General features: G+C 42.1%; 1 protein-coding gene across 1 annotated transcript; it reads right to left on the reverse strand.

Annotated features, from left to right (window-relative positions):
* Positions 1-8,933: 8,933 nt before the first annotated feature.
* Positions 8,934-12,765, reverse strand: LOC310992439 (P2Y purinoceptor 4). The gene is made up of 3 exons (XM_083980493.1): positions 12,466-12,765; positions 12,217-12,347; positions 8,934-11,247 (listed from the first exon to the last, which is right to left on the reverse strand). Exon 3 carries the CDS (start codon positions 11,206-11,208, stop codon positions 10,105-10,107), a length of 1,104 nt encoding a protein of 367 aa, XP_083836619.1. The 5' UTR covers positions 11,209-11,247; positions 12,217-12,347; positions 12,466-12,765; the 3' UTR covers positions 8,934-10,104.
* Between the last annotated feature and the right edge of the window lie 4,022 nt (positions 12,766-16,787).

The following is a 16,787-nucleotide window of genomic DNA, read 5'->3' on the forward strand; positions in this document are numbered from 1 at the left end:
GGGGCGGGGTGGGGGCGAGGGCGAGGGCCAGTGAGGCCGGGGAGCGGACTGAGGTGGGTTAACAGCCTCCCTTGTCCCTCCTCAGCGGTGACGGCGCTGGACAGAGAACACAGAGAAAAGGGAGAAGAATGCCTACTCAGCAGATCAAAGGAACTTCCCTCAGACCAATGGGGAAAGTTGACCTCAATCCCCTAATCACCCACTTTACCACCCCGGGGCCGAGCGAGCGGTGCAGCGAGCAGTGCAGTGCGGTGCAGACGAGAACACGAGCGTTTTGCCCTCGTGGAGGTCAACAGCGGCGAGAGGGCAGCACACAGAGTTAAACCTTTACAACAGAGGCCTGCTGACTTGGGAACAACGGCAGCTCCTGCAGCTCTGTCAAAGAGAAAGAAAAACGTCCAAACCATAAATCGTCTTTGGTCTGATGAGCTGCATTTGAGAAGAAAAGGAGCATAAAAACATATATAGATACGGTATATATGTATAAAAAACAACACATGTGCACAAACAGCAAGGCCATTCATCAGTGTTTTTCTATTACACACGGAGAAAAGACACAGAACATACTGTGTTCGACACTAACTGGCTGCCTGACTGAATGGTACTCTTACTGCTAATTAAGTGCTAATGGCAGTTCCCCCTGCGGAGAATACTAATTAATGCTCCATTCTTCTGCGGGCTGAGCGCGTACTCCACCGCGGCCTAATGAGGGGAGGCAGGTACATCTTCTCCCAGGCTGGGTTAATAAGTACAGCACGGTGGGGTCTGAGTAGAGAGGGCCATACCGGGGGGCTGCTTCCTGTTCCCTAATCTTAACAGACCCCCCTCAGAACTCTCACAATGAGCCGCTGAGGTAATGAAAGGATTTGTCCCATAACCTCAGGAAAAAAAATAGGCCTCATGTCTCGGCGTGGATAGAAGCGCCTTAAAAAAGTTTTGCTGTCTGCACCAATCTAACATTTTCATGGAGGGAATTCTCGATTTAGAAGAAATCTGCACGCCGGCAGAAAATTTTGTTTTTTTCCTCTCAAGCTAAGATATTTGTACATTTTCTTTTTCGTTAATTTACAGTGAAGTGAATGAAACAACTCATGCATATGTATGCTGTTTGCACCCAGCAATGCAAAAAAAGAAAAAAAAAAAGTACATGGAAAACAGTTCTTTTCAACAAAAAGGTTCTCTGCACTGAGTAGCAATTTTTATTACTTATGTTTTTTTTCTGTGTGTTTCTACAGAATTATGACTTAAAAACTGCTGATGTCCCTTAGAAAACAACTTCTATTTTATATAGTTTCCAGCGCCCTGACTGAGAATATGCAGCGCTGAAAAAATAAATAAATACATTACCTGTTTGGATGCAGAAAGCCTGGGAATCAGATTCAAAGTGCTGAAGAATGAATGGGTGTGCGAGTATGCGGTGTGTGTGCGTGCGTGAGCGTAAACATAGATTGAGGATGGTATTGGAATTACCTGAGTGAGATAATGGTGGTGCATTAGATTAACTTTCAGTCCTTAAATGCAACACATTTAGGCAATCTTGTCCCCCAAAAACATGTCAATGTCTGAAAGGCCTCCCTCTCGCTATCAGGAGCCTCTGGTCCCCCACACTGATGCAGCTGGCAAGGCGCTACCGTCGACTGTCAAAACGCAGCGCCAGATCTAGTTATAAAATAATTGAATTTTCATATCAGAGGGGACCAGAGTCCCAGCAGACAATAGGACTGCTGAGTCCTCTCTGATATTGGCTCAGGCCCTTTGCCATGCGCATGAAATCAGTATGTTAATGTTCCAGGGTTTTCTTTTTTTAAGGGCACTTGTGCTCTCGCAATGTACTACCGATGCGGTTTCAAAAAAAAAAAAAAAAAAAAAAATTGCAACTATTGATAAGTAGGCAGCCAGCAACCCCCTCGACCCCTCCTCCCACCCAACATGCCCACCCCCCACCCCGCCGCCTCCCCCCGACCCACCGAGGCTCTAGACATTCTCGCGCCCCCATCCTCCCCCATTATTAAAATTGTAATTTATTTTTCTAAATCAGAATGACAGCTTGCTTTCTTTTCTCTGCAGCAGGCAGTGAATCACCAAGCTTTAATTACTTTCGTAACTTCGCTGACCCTGTGAGCGTGCTGCTCTCCCAGAGAAAATGGGACCTCCAACAAAGGCCCTCCACAGCCACCGCCGCCTTCGGTTCATTCAAAATGCGAAAATTTATCAAACTACGGATTTTTGTAAGATTTTGTTAACATTTCACCTCCTATCTTTTTCACACCCCCACCCCACCCACACCCCACAAAACAACCCCCCGCTTGCAACAGCTCTGCACTCCAATCTCCTGGCCCACCTCCTGAAGAAACTCAGTGGACAACTAAACAACCTCACTCCAACTCTTCCTCTTTCTGTGTGTGTGTGTGTGTGTGTGTGTTGACTCAACAAAGGTCTTTTGGGGTCAACACAGCCAGAGGTCATACTATTATCAGTAACCCCCCCCCCCCATATCCAGGCCGTGGCCTCAGCAGCAGGGAGACAGACAGCGCCGGGTCCTGAGGCCACAAAGCACAGATCAACAGGGATGAGCGCTACATTTGATCACTGCACAGATCTCTGGCCCACAGACATCGGGGTCAAGCTTTATTCGGCAGGCAGAGCCGTCAGAGTCTCTCACGCAGCTATAAACGGCCTTTTCTGACCACGGTGCATCGCCATAATGGAGAAGCTTCTGTGTTTAACAGCATGAAACACTTTCTGAAATCAGCCCCATAGATCCTGGCCATGACACTCGTGTGCGGCGTGACTTTAAAGTTGGTACAGGAAGAAGGTTTTCAGATGTTGCCCTCCTCTGCTTTGTCGCTCCAAAGTTCAGGCATGTGTCTTGTACGCCAACAGATCCCTGTTTGCTTCACATTACTCCCAGCAGCCTGACTTATTAAAGTAGCTAATATGTTGTAATCCCTGCTATCGCTCTCACCCTCTCGCTGGCACACCTCTGTTTTGGGCTGTGCCACTGTGTGAACCGGGGGTGCGCAGGCACGGTTGGTCTTTTGCTGACTGCCTGATAATTGAATGAGCGATTATCCCTCCCATTAATAGACAATGATACAGAAAGCACTGCCATATGTACGGAATATTAATGAGTGGCTGCAGCAGCCTAGATAAGAGAAGCGCCATGCAGTTGCTGTAATAGGGGTTAAAACAATTTGCCCCACACCACCCTATCCCTCCTCACACACACACACACACACACCAGCTCCCATGCTTCCCACTATGTTAATCCTCCATCCTCTCACCCACTAAGCAGGCTGCTGCCACCAACCAGCCACCCACCCCCCACGGCCTGGACTTGCTGCGTGGTGCTGACCTCACCGCTGCCAAGGCCGACCCGTCTTTGTGTTAGAGTGCGAGCGGGGTCACTTGACAACAGAATGACATGCTAATGACGGGAAGCAGTGGGTGTTTAGTATTTATATTGTGAGACATTTTGCGACAACAGAGCTGGGAAAACTTGCAGCGATTCATATGTTTCCTTAATGAAAAATAATCAGCACTCAAGCATTTTGGAGGCTTCTTCTTTTTCTTCTGCTTCTTCCTCTACACTTGTATGGTTTTAGTGCTGTTTCCCAGCTTCAAATCTGTCTTCATCTTTTTGCCATTTCTGCTGAAGTGTTTTTTTTTTCTTATGTTCAGCTCAAGTAAAGATGCAAGTGCAGCTGAAGCCCACTGTGCCACAAAGGCCTATCAAGCATCGCCTCCATCAAATTTCATTAGAGGTTGCAGAGAGTCAGGCAGGTGAAACAGTTGGGGCACACTTCTGTATGAATCACCCATGCCAATCAATATCTAACATCTATTAGCATTTGGAAAGCAATATTTCCCCTTTTACCTTGCAATAATTGTGCTTAATGCTGTGAAGTACCTTATCATAGGTCTGACGGCAAAAGAAAGGCCAGTTACCATGGTGACTGTGAAAGCCATTGGTTTCCTTTTCAGCAGAATAATGAACTTCTCTCCTCTGTGTGTCACTCTTCCACTCCACTCTCAGCCTCTTCGATTAAATTCAGTCCACGCGTCCTTGAAATCCCTCATCTCTGCCTTATAATTTGACAAACAAGAGGAAAAAAAACAGAAAAAAATGTTCAAGGCTCAACAAATGCATCACTTGAGGCTGAGGCGTAGGTGTATCTCACAATCAATACACAGAGTTTTTTATTTTTTTATTTACTAATATCTTATCATAATTACAAGTATATTCTTCCATATGGTCTCTGAGATTGTATTTAATGCTAAAGAAATAGTTTGCGATGATATTTTTCTTACATATAAATATCTATAATTCTATGTTTCCCTGTGTTTAGGCAGCAAGATATGATATAACATGGTACAGATATAATCCTAATGATTGCATTTCCTTATATAAATCCTGGATACATTCAATCAAAAATTATTATCATTTGCAATTAATGTTGGATTCTTTTTTTTTCACTTGTAGCTTTCAAAATATATTAAATTTCAAAATCTTTCAGCCCTTCAGCCCAAACCTGCAAATCTCAGCCTCTTGTGTGGGTCAACTTTAAGTGGGTCTTTTTATTATTATTATTATTATTATTATTATTTGTTGCAGGGTGATGGTTGTTTTTGTCAAATGTAATTCAAAGATCTAGATACTAAAGTATTACTTAAAGCTGCTTTGTCACTTTTAATCACAGCAGATGCATGGAGCTGAATAGGCTTCTCATAAAAGTCTCAAACATGCTCCACAGTCAGGTTCTTTTATTTTTCTACTGTTCTGTGAGGCGCTATCCTCTAACTGTCGTGAATCCGATCATTGATTGCTCTCGCTGTCCCACAGTGTCCTTGAGCAACTAATTCAAGCAAACCTGCAGGATCGAGACGAACACAGATCAAATGATGAGGCCAATTAAAAACAGCGCCGGCAGTAATTTCCCTAATTTACCAGAGTCTCTAAAATAAACAGACTTTACACTCAGTTTTTGTCAAGTCTTTTTTTTCTCTTTGCACTGAAAATGACATTGAACTCCTTTGATTTTTTTTTTTTTTATTAAGTTAAATGACGTGGAGTATTTGAACTAAAATAAGTCAATATTCTAAAGATTTTATGCCGTTTTGTACAAATGGTTGGCTCGGGCATTATTTACTTGCTGCTTTGGTCTCAAAGTCGAGGTGAAATCCTACAACTGGCCATTAAATTAGCCTAAATGAAAAATAAATGTACAGCCATTAATGGCTCTGTCAGACACGGTCCTTATTCATAGGCTTATAGCGAATCATTTCGTCTGGAACAGTTAAGACTCAAGTGATATATCTTCACCTCCAATAAATATACATCGATACAAATCAATGTATTAAGTGGGAAACAAACACCCGGGGTGCTGTCTGACAGGCGCGGGGCGGGGCCCTGGTAATATAATCTCCTGACCATAATATTACATCCAAGGAAACATGAATAATGTCCCCGTTAGACAACATAGCCGCAATTAAATAAATAAATAAAACATCTATTTAAAGCGGCAAATGAACTTAATCTGTTATGCATCAAACAGCAATAGCCTCAATCATGTTAACTGATAGAAATAGTTGATGAAGATTTCTCTAACTATGATAGTTTCAAGAGCGATGTGTAATGGCAACACAGAACAATTTGTGTCTAGACAAACACACACATCATCACCTACAGACCCTGTCAGCATAGCCACAGAATTTCAAATCAATCCTCAAACTGTTGTTAGTTTACGGACACATAACATATTAATTTCAGCAAAATAGGGGGAAGAACAGCAGCTACTGTTTCATCTTGTCACGCAGTTTAATCTCAATGGTTATACTGATGGATCCGACAGAGGTCGAGTCTCTGAGCTCAGGGTGTAGTATGGCTCATCATCCCTCACTACATGAAAATCATCAAACGGTGTCATTTAGCTCAGTTGGCTGTGTCCTATTCAATACAAATTCTCTATTCATCCCTCAAGGAGAATTTCAAGCTAAGAAACTTTTCTCAGATCAACATCTCAAGGGCAGCAGGAGGATACCAACCGAGAGGGTGCAGTTTGCCCAAGGATGGATCATTCATGGTCCCACAACATCATACCATACGTAGGCTATATGAAGACTGTGCTTGTTGTGCTTGTGCAATATTAATCCTGTGCTTTTATATATATATAGTACTCCTGTACTTTCAGTCAGTTTTCCCTCCATCTTTCTGCCCATCCCTCTGGGCCGTGGCTCCTGCTCTGTGGCAGCTAGCAAACACTTAATGAATAAATAGCTAAATAAACAAATAACACAACTCAGAATCGACAGAGGATACGAGAAAGACACACATGAATTACCTTTAGTCTCAATCCATCAAAAGGTGGCGGTTTGTTTTCACCCGGAGTGGCTGTAGGCTTTCAGCTAGGCTACATGCTCCACGTTTGTTTTTGTTTTTTGTTTTTCGCGTTTAGGTTTCTACGGTGGCCGCGAGAGCATAATGTAAAGACGCAAACGCGAAAAGTGTTTTTAAGAATTTGCCGACACGTCTTATCACGATCATCACGATATAAAATAATATCAAAACTATTAAACGTAGACCATCTAAACTCAATCCTAAACCATGGAGGTGTTAACTTGTACCGTGAAGGCCCTGAAGCTAAGGACGAGTCCAACCCGTGGCCGTTTCCGCCATCTTCAGATATAAGAAAAATAGTAATTAACTGACCTGAATGACATTTGTTTGGTATTGTGCTTTTTATATTTTGAGTCACAAGTGACCATTGAACTGCTGTCCCAAGCTGGGTTTATCGCTTTTTAATGTCCCTTGGAAACACTTTGGTTGTCTTTGCATGTGTGTTGAACTCTCAGGGCCACCGTAGGGAGACACAATACCAAACGTGGAGCAATCATGGGAGCAATGCACCTTCCAGGCGCATGTGCATTCAATGTCCAGTCAGTGAGTTGTGGTTGTGGGTGAAGGTGTATTGTAAGGTGTAAGTTGGTACCTTCCTCCCATCTTCTTCTTTGACCGTCCCACAGCGCCGAGGAACAAAACACACTAGACAGTCGCGTCTATCAAAGACGGAAGGACCTTTTTTTTTTCTTCACACTTTTCAAGTATAAAGTTGTGTGACCTCTCCTCCCCAACACGCCAGGTGAGTGAGCCCTCGGCCTAAAAGAGGCGGCAGGATCCTTTCCAACATAACACCACAGGGAGGCGCTAGTGAGCTGATTGACAGGAGTATGAGGACCATTCACAGAGGTAAAAAAAAAAAAAAAATGAAATGAAATGCACAGAGCTGCTTGGGAAACAGTTTAACCCCTAGATCAGTTTGAGTTATTATAGCCTAACTAACTTATCACATGTCAAATAAGCAGATATTTGTCAGGGTTATTTTATTTGTTTTGCATGAAAAATAGTTGCTGAGGGTGAAGGTGGTGGTGGTGATGATGGTCTGTAATGTTAAGTAAATTACAGACAATATGTGTTGGTGTGGGCAGACTTTGTTAAAAAAAAATCTCAGAGCATTCTTGCAAAACCAACAGTAACCCACAAATGCATCAGATACATTCATTTGGATTGATTGAAGTGATAAATGATGACCACATGAAATCAGTCCAGATGTAATAGATCTGTGATACAGGTTTTTAGGTTTGAGTGGCATCTATCTAGCATCTGTGTAGGCTATATCGTAACATTAAAACAGCTGAGTGGTTTTGTTGTTGTGGCTAATTGGTGTATGTTCATTCATGGTTTTAATAGGTCATTCCGACTCATTAAAATGGCTCATCAGTGTACAATCAAACTGAAACAGTATAATTTAGAGACAGTGTGGAAAAATACTTTGGGTAGCTATTTTGACTTTAAAATGACTTAAGGGAAAATTGCTGTTGGAGAGAAATCAAGTGATTTCTCTTCATCCTGTTCAGCAGCAAGCATGTTGTTTCATCATCGTTACAGTATTTACAGCTGTCCCAGGACTCTCCCATGACCTATGATTGATTTACAAAACATCCTGTTGTTGTTTGACTCACACAGTCCACTCGCAGATTATGACTGGCTCCAAAACACCTTAACACCTGTACTGTTAAATTTCATTCACTTTCATAATGAAAGGTTGGTTGGCCAGGATGTTAGACTTTCACAATATCTTTAACCAAATAGGATATATTCACTGCATAATCAGCTAATACGTGTCTTAAAGTTGATGATACATGACATACAGCATAGTAACTCATGTGATGACACACTCTTTCCCTTGCTTTCACATCCTGCAAAACTATCAAGCAGCTTGATAACTGATAGAAAATGGCCTTTAAATTCCATGTATCAATCCCAAAGGTAAAAGGAAAATCCCTTCTTCCTCTAATAAGGCGTGGGTGGTTTGAAATCTATGTCTTATCCAGATCAGACCCTCTGTTTTTCCTCAAAGTTGAGCATAAGGCAGCTGTAAATGCTGAAGGACAAAAACAGCTGGGAAACGGGGGGTGTAACTGCTGTCTCTGGGTAACACACAGACACTGTTGATACAACAGGAAGGGTTGCTTCATAACACTCCCAGTTCTGAAACAATGGCTAGACAAATCTGTCAGCTTTATCTGTTATAAATTGTCATGTTTGGATCAGTGTGTGTCCAGTCCAAATGTAGTCCTCCTTACTCAAGATGACAACAATCCACAGCCTGCAATATATCCACTTTGAGCCACATGTGACCACCTGTGTTGCGGTATTTAGGGGAGACCGGGGTTGGTTGCATATAGGTTGGTTGTCACAGTGCTTAGTAACAGCCACACTACAGGGCGCTGTGACATGATGTTGATATTAAATTTGAGCCCTGACTTCCTGTTCATTTTGCATTAGTCATTTTGTTGAATGCACACTAAACATTGAGGTCACTATCATTTTTATGGGTCAGAGTAATTATTCATGTTTGTGTTATTTTTGTAATTACAGCTTATACGTTACTAGTCATTTTACAATAAAACACTCATTAACAAAACAAAAGTGGTAGTTTTTGTCGAGTCGTCTTTTAGCTAGTAAGCTAAAGCTATGTGGTAGTTAGCTTAACATGTTTGTTAAATGGTCAGTTGGGGATGGTTGTCTCACTGCTCTGGGGGTTGGTTGTCACACATGTGATGACAATGGCTTTCAGTGAAATAATTTTATAGCACTGCAAATTCTTCCATTTTACTTCTCATTAGATAATTCAGAGAACTGATCACCTGCCTCAGTCTTATTATAATATTGGACATGTAGGCTACCTTTTCCTATGCTGTTTGTTGTTGCCAAATGAGGTAACTTATTCATAATGATTTGATAATTTGATCATTCAGAGAACTGATCACCTGTCTCTGTTTAAACGAGGCACTGGTGATTATTATAGAGGTGGTATTTCAAAAGTTATTTGGTGTGTCTAGCTTAAAAAACAAGAAAGTTACACATCTTCTTTTAAGATCCTACGTATATCACTGAAACCCTATTGAACCTCCACAGGGACAACCAACCCCATACCCTGTGACAACCGACCCCGTGATGGGGTTGGTTGTCACATTGTGTCAGAGTGTCTTTCATGGTGAATTACTTCTTGTTGCAACATGTTCTAAAAACAAAAATGATACCAGTTTCAAGCCAAGACCTTAAGGTTTCTTTTAATGTAAGAATTACTGTTCAAAGTTTTTTTGAAGATGAGCAATTCGTACATGAGTAAAAAGTGTGACAACCAGCCCCGGTACACATAGACTGAAAGTAAAACTCCTACTCTGCATCACCATTTCCCACAAAGAGGAACACGTTACAACAGTGTTATACTGTGCTGTATTGCATATAATTGCATATTGAAGATTGTGAAATGATCCCTTTGTAGTGGAAGACTCTACGTACTAAAATCCCCACTTGAACTCCATTTTACAACCAAAACATTGTACCTGTTAAAAAAACAAAATTGAAAGTACACACTGTCAGTAAAGTTTACTGCAACCTCACTGTCTTCCAACCCCCTCTGTGCAAAAAGGGGAATCAAACAGGCACTTCGGAAACCGGTGTTAGAAATGTTAGCTTAGTCTGGTGCAGAAATCTTCAAGACGTGCTAAGCATTAGACAACAGAGCAATAGACGTCCCACTATCTCTGGACCTCTTCACTGTCTTTAAGGGCTGAGTTCTTATAGACCAGAGCAATGCCGTGGCTTGTTTTGTTCCGCTGCGTTTGTGCCTGTTCATGGTTCTGGCTGCTTGTCATCTGTCTTTTTCCTGTCAGAACAGACATCATTTTGGAGCGGTAATGATCCCCAGCCAGGAAATATAGTATTGGGTCAATGCAGCTGTTGACACTCGCCAGTGGCCTGGTGATCTTGTAAGTAAAGTTGACAATGTTGAGGAATTTACAGTCAAGATCTAACACGCGGGAGGTGTAGTAGAGAGTCCGTGTGATGTGGAATGGGACGAAGCTGATGGCGAACACCACCAGCACCACGACGATGAGCTTGATGGACTTCTGACGTGAGTTGCGGCTCTGCGGGCTCGCAGATAATCCCCGCCTGGGCCGACACAGGGCCCGCGCCATCAGGCAGTAACACACCACTATGACCATGAACGGGATGCCGAATAGGAGCACCATGACGACCGAGCTGTAGTCCACGTACTCCTCGAAGGCCTGCTGGCTGGTCGTGTCATGGCACAGGGTGTCGTTGTCCCTCCTGGAGGTGGTGACGAAAATCAGGTTGGGCACCAGGCACACGGTCACCACACCCCACACCAGGCCGCACACTAGATGGGCGTGACGAGGCTTGACCAGGGTCAGCGCCTTGATGGGGTGGCAGATGCCCAGGTAGCGGTGCACGCTGATGCAAGTGAGGAAGAGGATGCTGCAGTAGAGGTTGGCGTAGAAGAGGAAGCGCACTATTTTGCAGGCGGCCAACCCAAAGGGCCAGTGGCTGCGGTTGGCGTAATAGTAGATGAGGGTGGGCAGGGAGAGGACGTACAGGAAGTCCGACAGGGCGAGGTGGAACATGAACACCGTGCTGGGGTTCCACGGACGCATCTTTTGGAACATCCATAAAGCCGTGGCGTTGAGCACGAAGCCAAACACAAACACCAGACTGTAGGACACAGGTAGCAGGATGTATTTGAACTCCTCGTCGAAGCGACAGCTTGAGTTGAAGACTGGGATGAACACGGTCGATTGGTTGTGTGTGCCGGGGCTGCTGAATCTCATGACTGTTTCCATAGTGACAGTGTAGCGCTACCAAGCCAGCTGAGACCAAACCTGAAAATAAAAACAATAAGATGTGAAGACTTTTACGTGATTAATGAAGAAAATACATTTTAGGTTGGTGAATTAACTGAGTAGGCTAGTTGAAAGAAATTAATCACCAATATGTTTTTCAAGTAAATATATGAATCATTCTGTAGTTACAGCACTTCAGTTGTAATATGACAGGCTGATTTTCAGTTTTACATTTACATTTAAGAGGATGTTGGTCTTGTATATGTGAGCATTAGCAAGGAGCATTACCCACATAGTTTTGTCACTTCTAAAAATTGAAGGTCCTTACTCAACATCTGCTTCCTGAACATAAAGTAGTATGATATTCTCATGAGAAGAAACAGAAAACCATCATGGTTTCAGAACAGCTGTAGTAGGCAATGACCTTTTACTTTGCCTTGGAAAAAGATCAAACTTTGCGAGCTCCAAGAGATATTTGGAGCAAATCTTGTAACTTTCTGAAATGTAATAATAATCATATTTTTGTTATATTTCGTTATTTTATCTATTTTATTTTATTATTGAATATATTGATATGTGGTATTCTTCAGTATCTATTGATTTTCAAATGACCGATGTTGTATTTTTGCACTGTGTTTTCTTGTTCTATACGATTTATGTTATTCAAATTCAATAAAGAAAGGATTGGCATAATAATTAGGCTACACATATTTTCAATGAATAGCATTCATGTCAAGGAAATAACAGGTGATTGTAAGTATAAGTACTCACAGCAGAGTAAAAGTAGAGTTTTAGGTCATAGTGGGAGGCTGTCAGAGTTGTAGGACCAAGGTGGAGCTATTTTAACTGTTTTATAATTAGCCTATACTCTCTCTGTATAGATAGGCCTGTGTGTGTGTAAATAAGTAGCCAACTTATGATGTATAGATTTAAAAATAAAAAAGGAGTAGCTACTAGAGATATTTAGAGACAAAATATACAAGAGTTATAGGCTACTTCAGTACTCACTCTTTTTTTCTTTCTTTTACCCGCACTTGTTAGGTTCCTCCACCGTCGGTTAACAATTAGATTGCGTTTACACAGATTCTCTGTCCACATCTGCCCGGTTTTCCAAAGTTCTCCACATCTGGTTGCACGCGCTAAACAACAAAAGGCTGGGACGTCACAATCAGTCGATACGTAGTGGTCTCACATTGACTTAAAGAAGACAGTTAGTATGATCGTATCATTGTGCTGCTGAGGCTATTATATACTCACGCTGAACTCCTCGGGCACAGAGCTGGCATGGGACTGCCCCTGAATCCGCAGCGGCAGGGAGAAGTGGTGTGAACGGACCAGTTTCACTTCCAGGCAAAGATCGATAGTTGCTGTTTTTCTTTCACTCCGTCGTGCTGTTGTTCGTCTGTGGCGCAGCTGGAGAGCGGTGGACAGGCGCTTCGTTTTCAGTGGGAGCCGCGTCGGAGTCCATGGCAAACGCAGGGTACATGGAGAGGACGGCACACACAGAGCACAGGCACACACAACCATGCACAGAACACACACACACACACACACACACACACACACACACACACACACACACACACACACACACACACACACACACACACACACACACACACACACACACCATATGGCTGTAATGGGGCGTTAAAGTGCTGAGAAGGCAGGAGTGCCGCCCAAAAAAGTCTTAACTCACTTTCAGGTCACTTAAGTGGACCACGTGAAACTGCTGCCAAACCTCATTTACTGAATCCACATTTAAAGAGCTGTTGGAATTTGTCCTCTTTCCAAATGCAGATCAGAGATTGTATTGTAGCCTATATAACAGCAATCATTGTTGATGCTTTCCTATTTTGTGCCAGTTTTCTTCCACAACAGTGCCAAGAAATAAATCCCCCAGCAAGTTTGGACCCACATTAAAGTTCCATGTTAACCCACTGGGCACCAGCACTTAAACACAAACACCAGCACTTTGTATGTAGGAGATTTGAACATTTTTCATCCGCCACTGGTGGCATCAATCCTGTGTGTGAGAAATGTAATCCATTCCCATGACAACGCATAATGGCAGTCAATACAGAAATGCTGTAGAAGTTAATATTTGCACAGCTGTACAGCAAAGCCTGCGTACCTGGTGCTTTCTTGGGCTGTGACGAACTAAACTGGATTGTCTGCTGGGAAATCTTTGTCACCTGTGCCTCCTCTGTGAGAAGCACACGATAAGGCGTGAATTATAAAGTCTGATCATAAAGACATAAAAGTACGGGAGGATGAGCAATGCTGCCGTCAATAAACTTTTGTTTAATAAGTTATGGAAAACTATGGTTTAATTGACCTACAATCACAAACAAGATCATATCCACTGCTATAAAAGGCTATAAAACATTGGGGTTGAGTCACTATTTTATCGGTCATAGATGATTTGGTTCACATGGTAAGAGCTCATGTCTTTTTCTGGAAAAAGGGTTCATTTATAAAGCATCCAATATTGAGTTCTTAAATGTCCATAGATTTGAAGGTTCCCTTAAGCATCAATTTATTTTACAAGGTTTCATTACCAATGACCAGAATCGCACAGAAAGATGGATAAAGTTTATCGAAGCTGAGGGGTGGTGAGAAAAACTAAGCCATTAAAATCATCAGCTCTGTGGCAGACAGTGCAGTGTCTAGCAGCATAAGTATAGATAGGATCCCCATGTTTGTAGGTGTCTGTACTTGTTAGTTTTTGGTTTTGGTGTCATTCTGTTTGGATACTTTTCTGCCATTTTATTTTAGCTTGTGTATTTGTTTTTTTAGTTTTTGTTTTGTTTCTGTCCTCCTTTGTGGTGTTGATTGTCTGTATGTTGCTGCCACCTTTTTATTTGTATTTTCAATTCCTTAAAAAGAGGGTTAGAGTTTAAAAGAAAAAAGAAGTAAAAGATTAAGAGAAAGAAAAAGACAAAGAAAAAGGTGTGTGTGTGTGTGTGTGTGTGTGTGTGTGTGTGTGTGTGTGTGTGTGTGTGTGTGTGTGTGTGTGTGTGTGTGTGTGTGTGTGTGTGTGTGTGTGTGATGGTTGGGTGAATTTTTTTTTTAAATTAGCTATAAAGTTCAGTTCTACGGTCCTAGTGGGTTCCTTCAGAGCTGAGGTCAGTCCTAAATAACAATAATAATAACTAAATCAAGCTGATCCAAGGACATTTAAATGGATCCACTGACGATAAATATATGTCACATGCTGTTAAAACAAAGAGGCTATATGCAGTTATTGTGGTGAAAGTGTTGCTCGCACCCACATATAGAAACTGACTCCTTCACCCAATTCAGAGATGCAGCAGAAACTTGTGTGTGTGTGTACGGGTCGGCTTGGTGGGTGCAGAGTGAGATTGTGTGTTTGTGTGTACTCAGTGGGTTTCTGTGGTTTGGATGCCTGGAATGTGAGTGGGCCACTGACAAAGCATGTTCTCCATCAGAAGGATTTACAGCACCACAGATGGAACAGCTACACATGGACACACACACACAGCAAGTTTTATCAGTACTAATGAATTTGTTAAAGAAAATTAGCATAATCTTGGCAGATGAGCGTAATTACTTCCTTGATTAGAGTTAGATGGGAAAACTGATACCACTCGTGCACAGTAAGCTACTGCCGGTTAGCTTAGCTTAGCACAAAGACTGGAAACAGAGGGGAACAGCTAGCCTGGGTCTGTCCCACCTATCAGAACCTCCAAAGATTCATTAACATGTTTACACTAATTAACATTAGCATCTTGTTTCTTTTTTCATGCAACAACTTCTGCATAAAAGCAACATGTTACAGTCAGTCAGCATTATGCGACTACTCGAGGTTAACAGGCAGTGCTTCACCAGCTTCTGGCTTTACTGTAGATATCCAAGTGCTATTGAGCTTTTCATCACACTCTTGGCTAGAAAGCACACAAGCATATTTCCCAAAATATCACCCCATTACCCTCATAAAGTATGTGATTTTTTCCCCCAAATGTGTTCTTTTGCCATAACCCAGTGGTTCCCAACCTTTTTTTCGCTCGTGACCCCATTATGACACCACATAAGTGCGCCAGCTGAGCTCAGATATTTTTATATGCTGCATTTTATTCGAACTTGATTTATAATCGAGAAAGTGAAAGTATAGAATACAGTTGTTTAAGATTGTGTGTGGTGTTTTTAATCATAATTTTAAAAAGAGTAATGATTAGTTAAAGGTGTACAGAAATGGCCGTTTGTCCTGTTTGTCGCGCCGAGTTGTCACGAGCTGCAACACGAGTTTACCCGAGTGAGGAAAACGAATTTGATTGGTCGTTATCGAGCGGGCGGGATATTCAAAGCTTGGGGCGAGCCCGAGCTCCGTGTGAGTGTGCGTGTCTCAGACGTTTGAATGACGGATGACGGATCCAATATCAGTGGCTAGTGAATCGTGTACAGGCTGACGTATAATCCGTGCGCCTGCATTATCCAATGCGAAAAAAAAAATACACACTTTCATCCCGGATTTACTCAAAAATAGAATTTTGCACAAAGTTTGGCCTACAACGTCTGAAAGATGAGTTATCACATTAATTTTATGACCCAAAGTGGGCTCAAATTCAATTTTCTTTTCTGTACACCTTTAAAAAATATTTTGATCAGTAATTTGTTTTAATCAATTAGACATTTCAGGCGACCCCATTTGAATTCCAAGCGGCCCCTCGTGGGGTCCTGACCCCAAGGTTGAAAAACACTGCCTTTACCATTACAGCGTTTTACATCAAGCAATAATTCATCACTTATTTACTAAAACAGTGTTGTTGCATAATATGTTTCTTCTCTGTTAAGCGTGAGGGTTTAAAAACACAAAACATTTCATTTGCATGTCACTAAGAGTTGCCCGCCTGCTTTCAGGTGATGACATCTTGGCAACCATGACACCACTCAGAGGTCAGTGACACATACCTGCTGTCAGCAGAGAGAGCAGGATGTGTTTGGTCTTGTTTTAATGAGTAACTACCTTCACTGGAAAAAACAAACACACACCGAGAGGAATATTGAAGAGTCGTTTTTGGATCAAATTCAAACAGGTGTCATCTCTGTCTGCTGAAGTCGTATTATCTAAGTGAGCTGATAAATACAACTTTGTGGACTTTGACATTAATTTGGATATGTTACATTCAAACAATGAATTGTATTCATATAAATTGTGGGGGACGTTTTGGTATTTGCCAAAGAAGCTAAAGAATAAAACGGTGAAATGTGTCAAAAACTAGGCCTACAAAGACAGAGAATTAATTTGAGGATTGAATATTAGAATCTGTGGCTAAATCTATAGATGGTGACACCCAGTGTGTTAGTTCTTGCATAACTTCCTGCTTAAGAGAAGCCTTATCTGGCATTTAGCATGAATCGATTTTCAATTGTGTATTTACACTGCAAATCTAATCAAACTGCAGTATCAAAACAGGCTCCACCTCAGCTCCAGGTGACATTTAGCGCCCTACGAGCTGGACAGAGTGACGATGTGTCCGGAGCAAGGAAATATAGGAGACATGCTCGACAGAATGAAACAAACACTTGTGCTTGCTCGGTGACAGTCAAGAGTTGCT

This window comes from Trachurus trachurus (assembly GCF_905171665.1).
Source record: "Trachurus trachurus genome assembly, chromosome: 10".
Taxonomy (NCBI): Eukaryota; Metazoa; Chordata; class Actinopteri; order Carangiformes; family Carangidae; genus Trachurus; species Trachurus trachurus.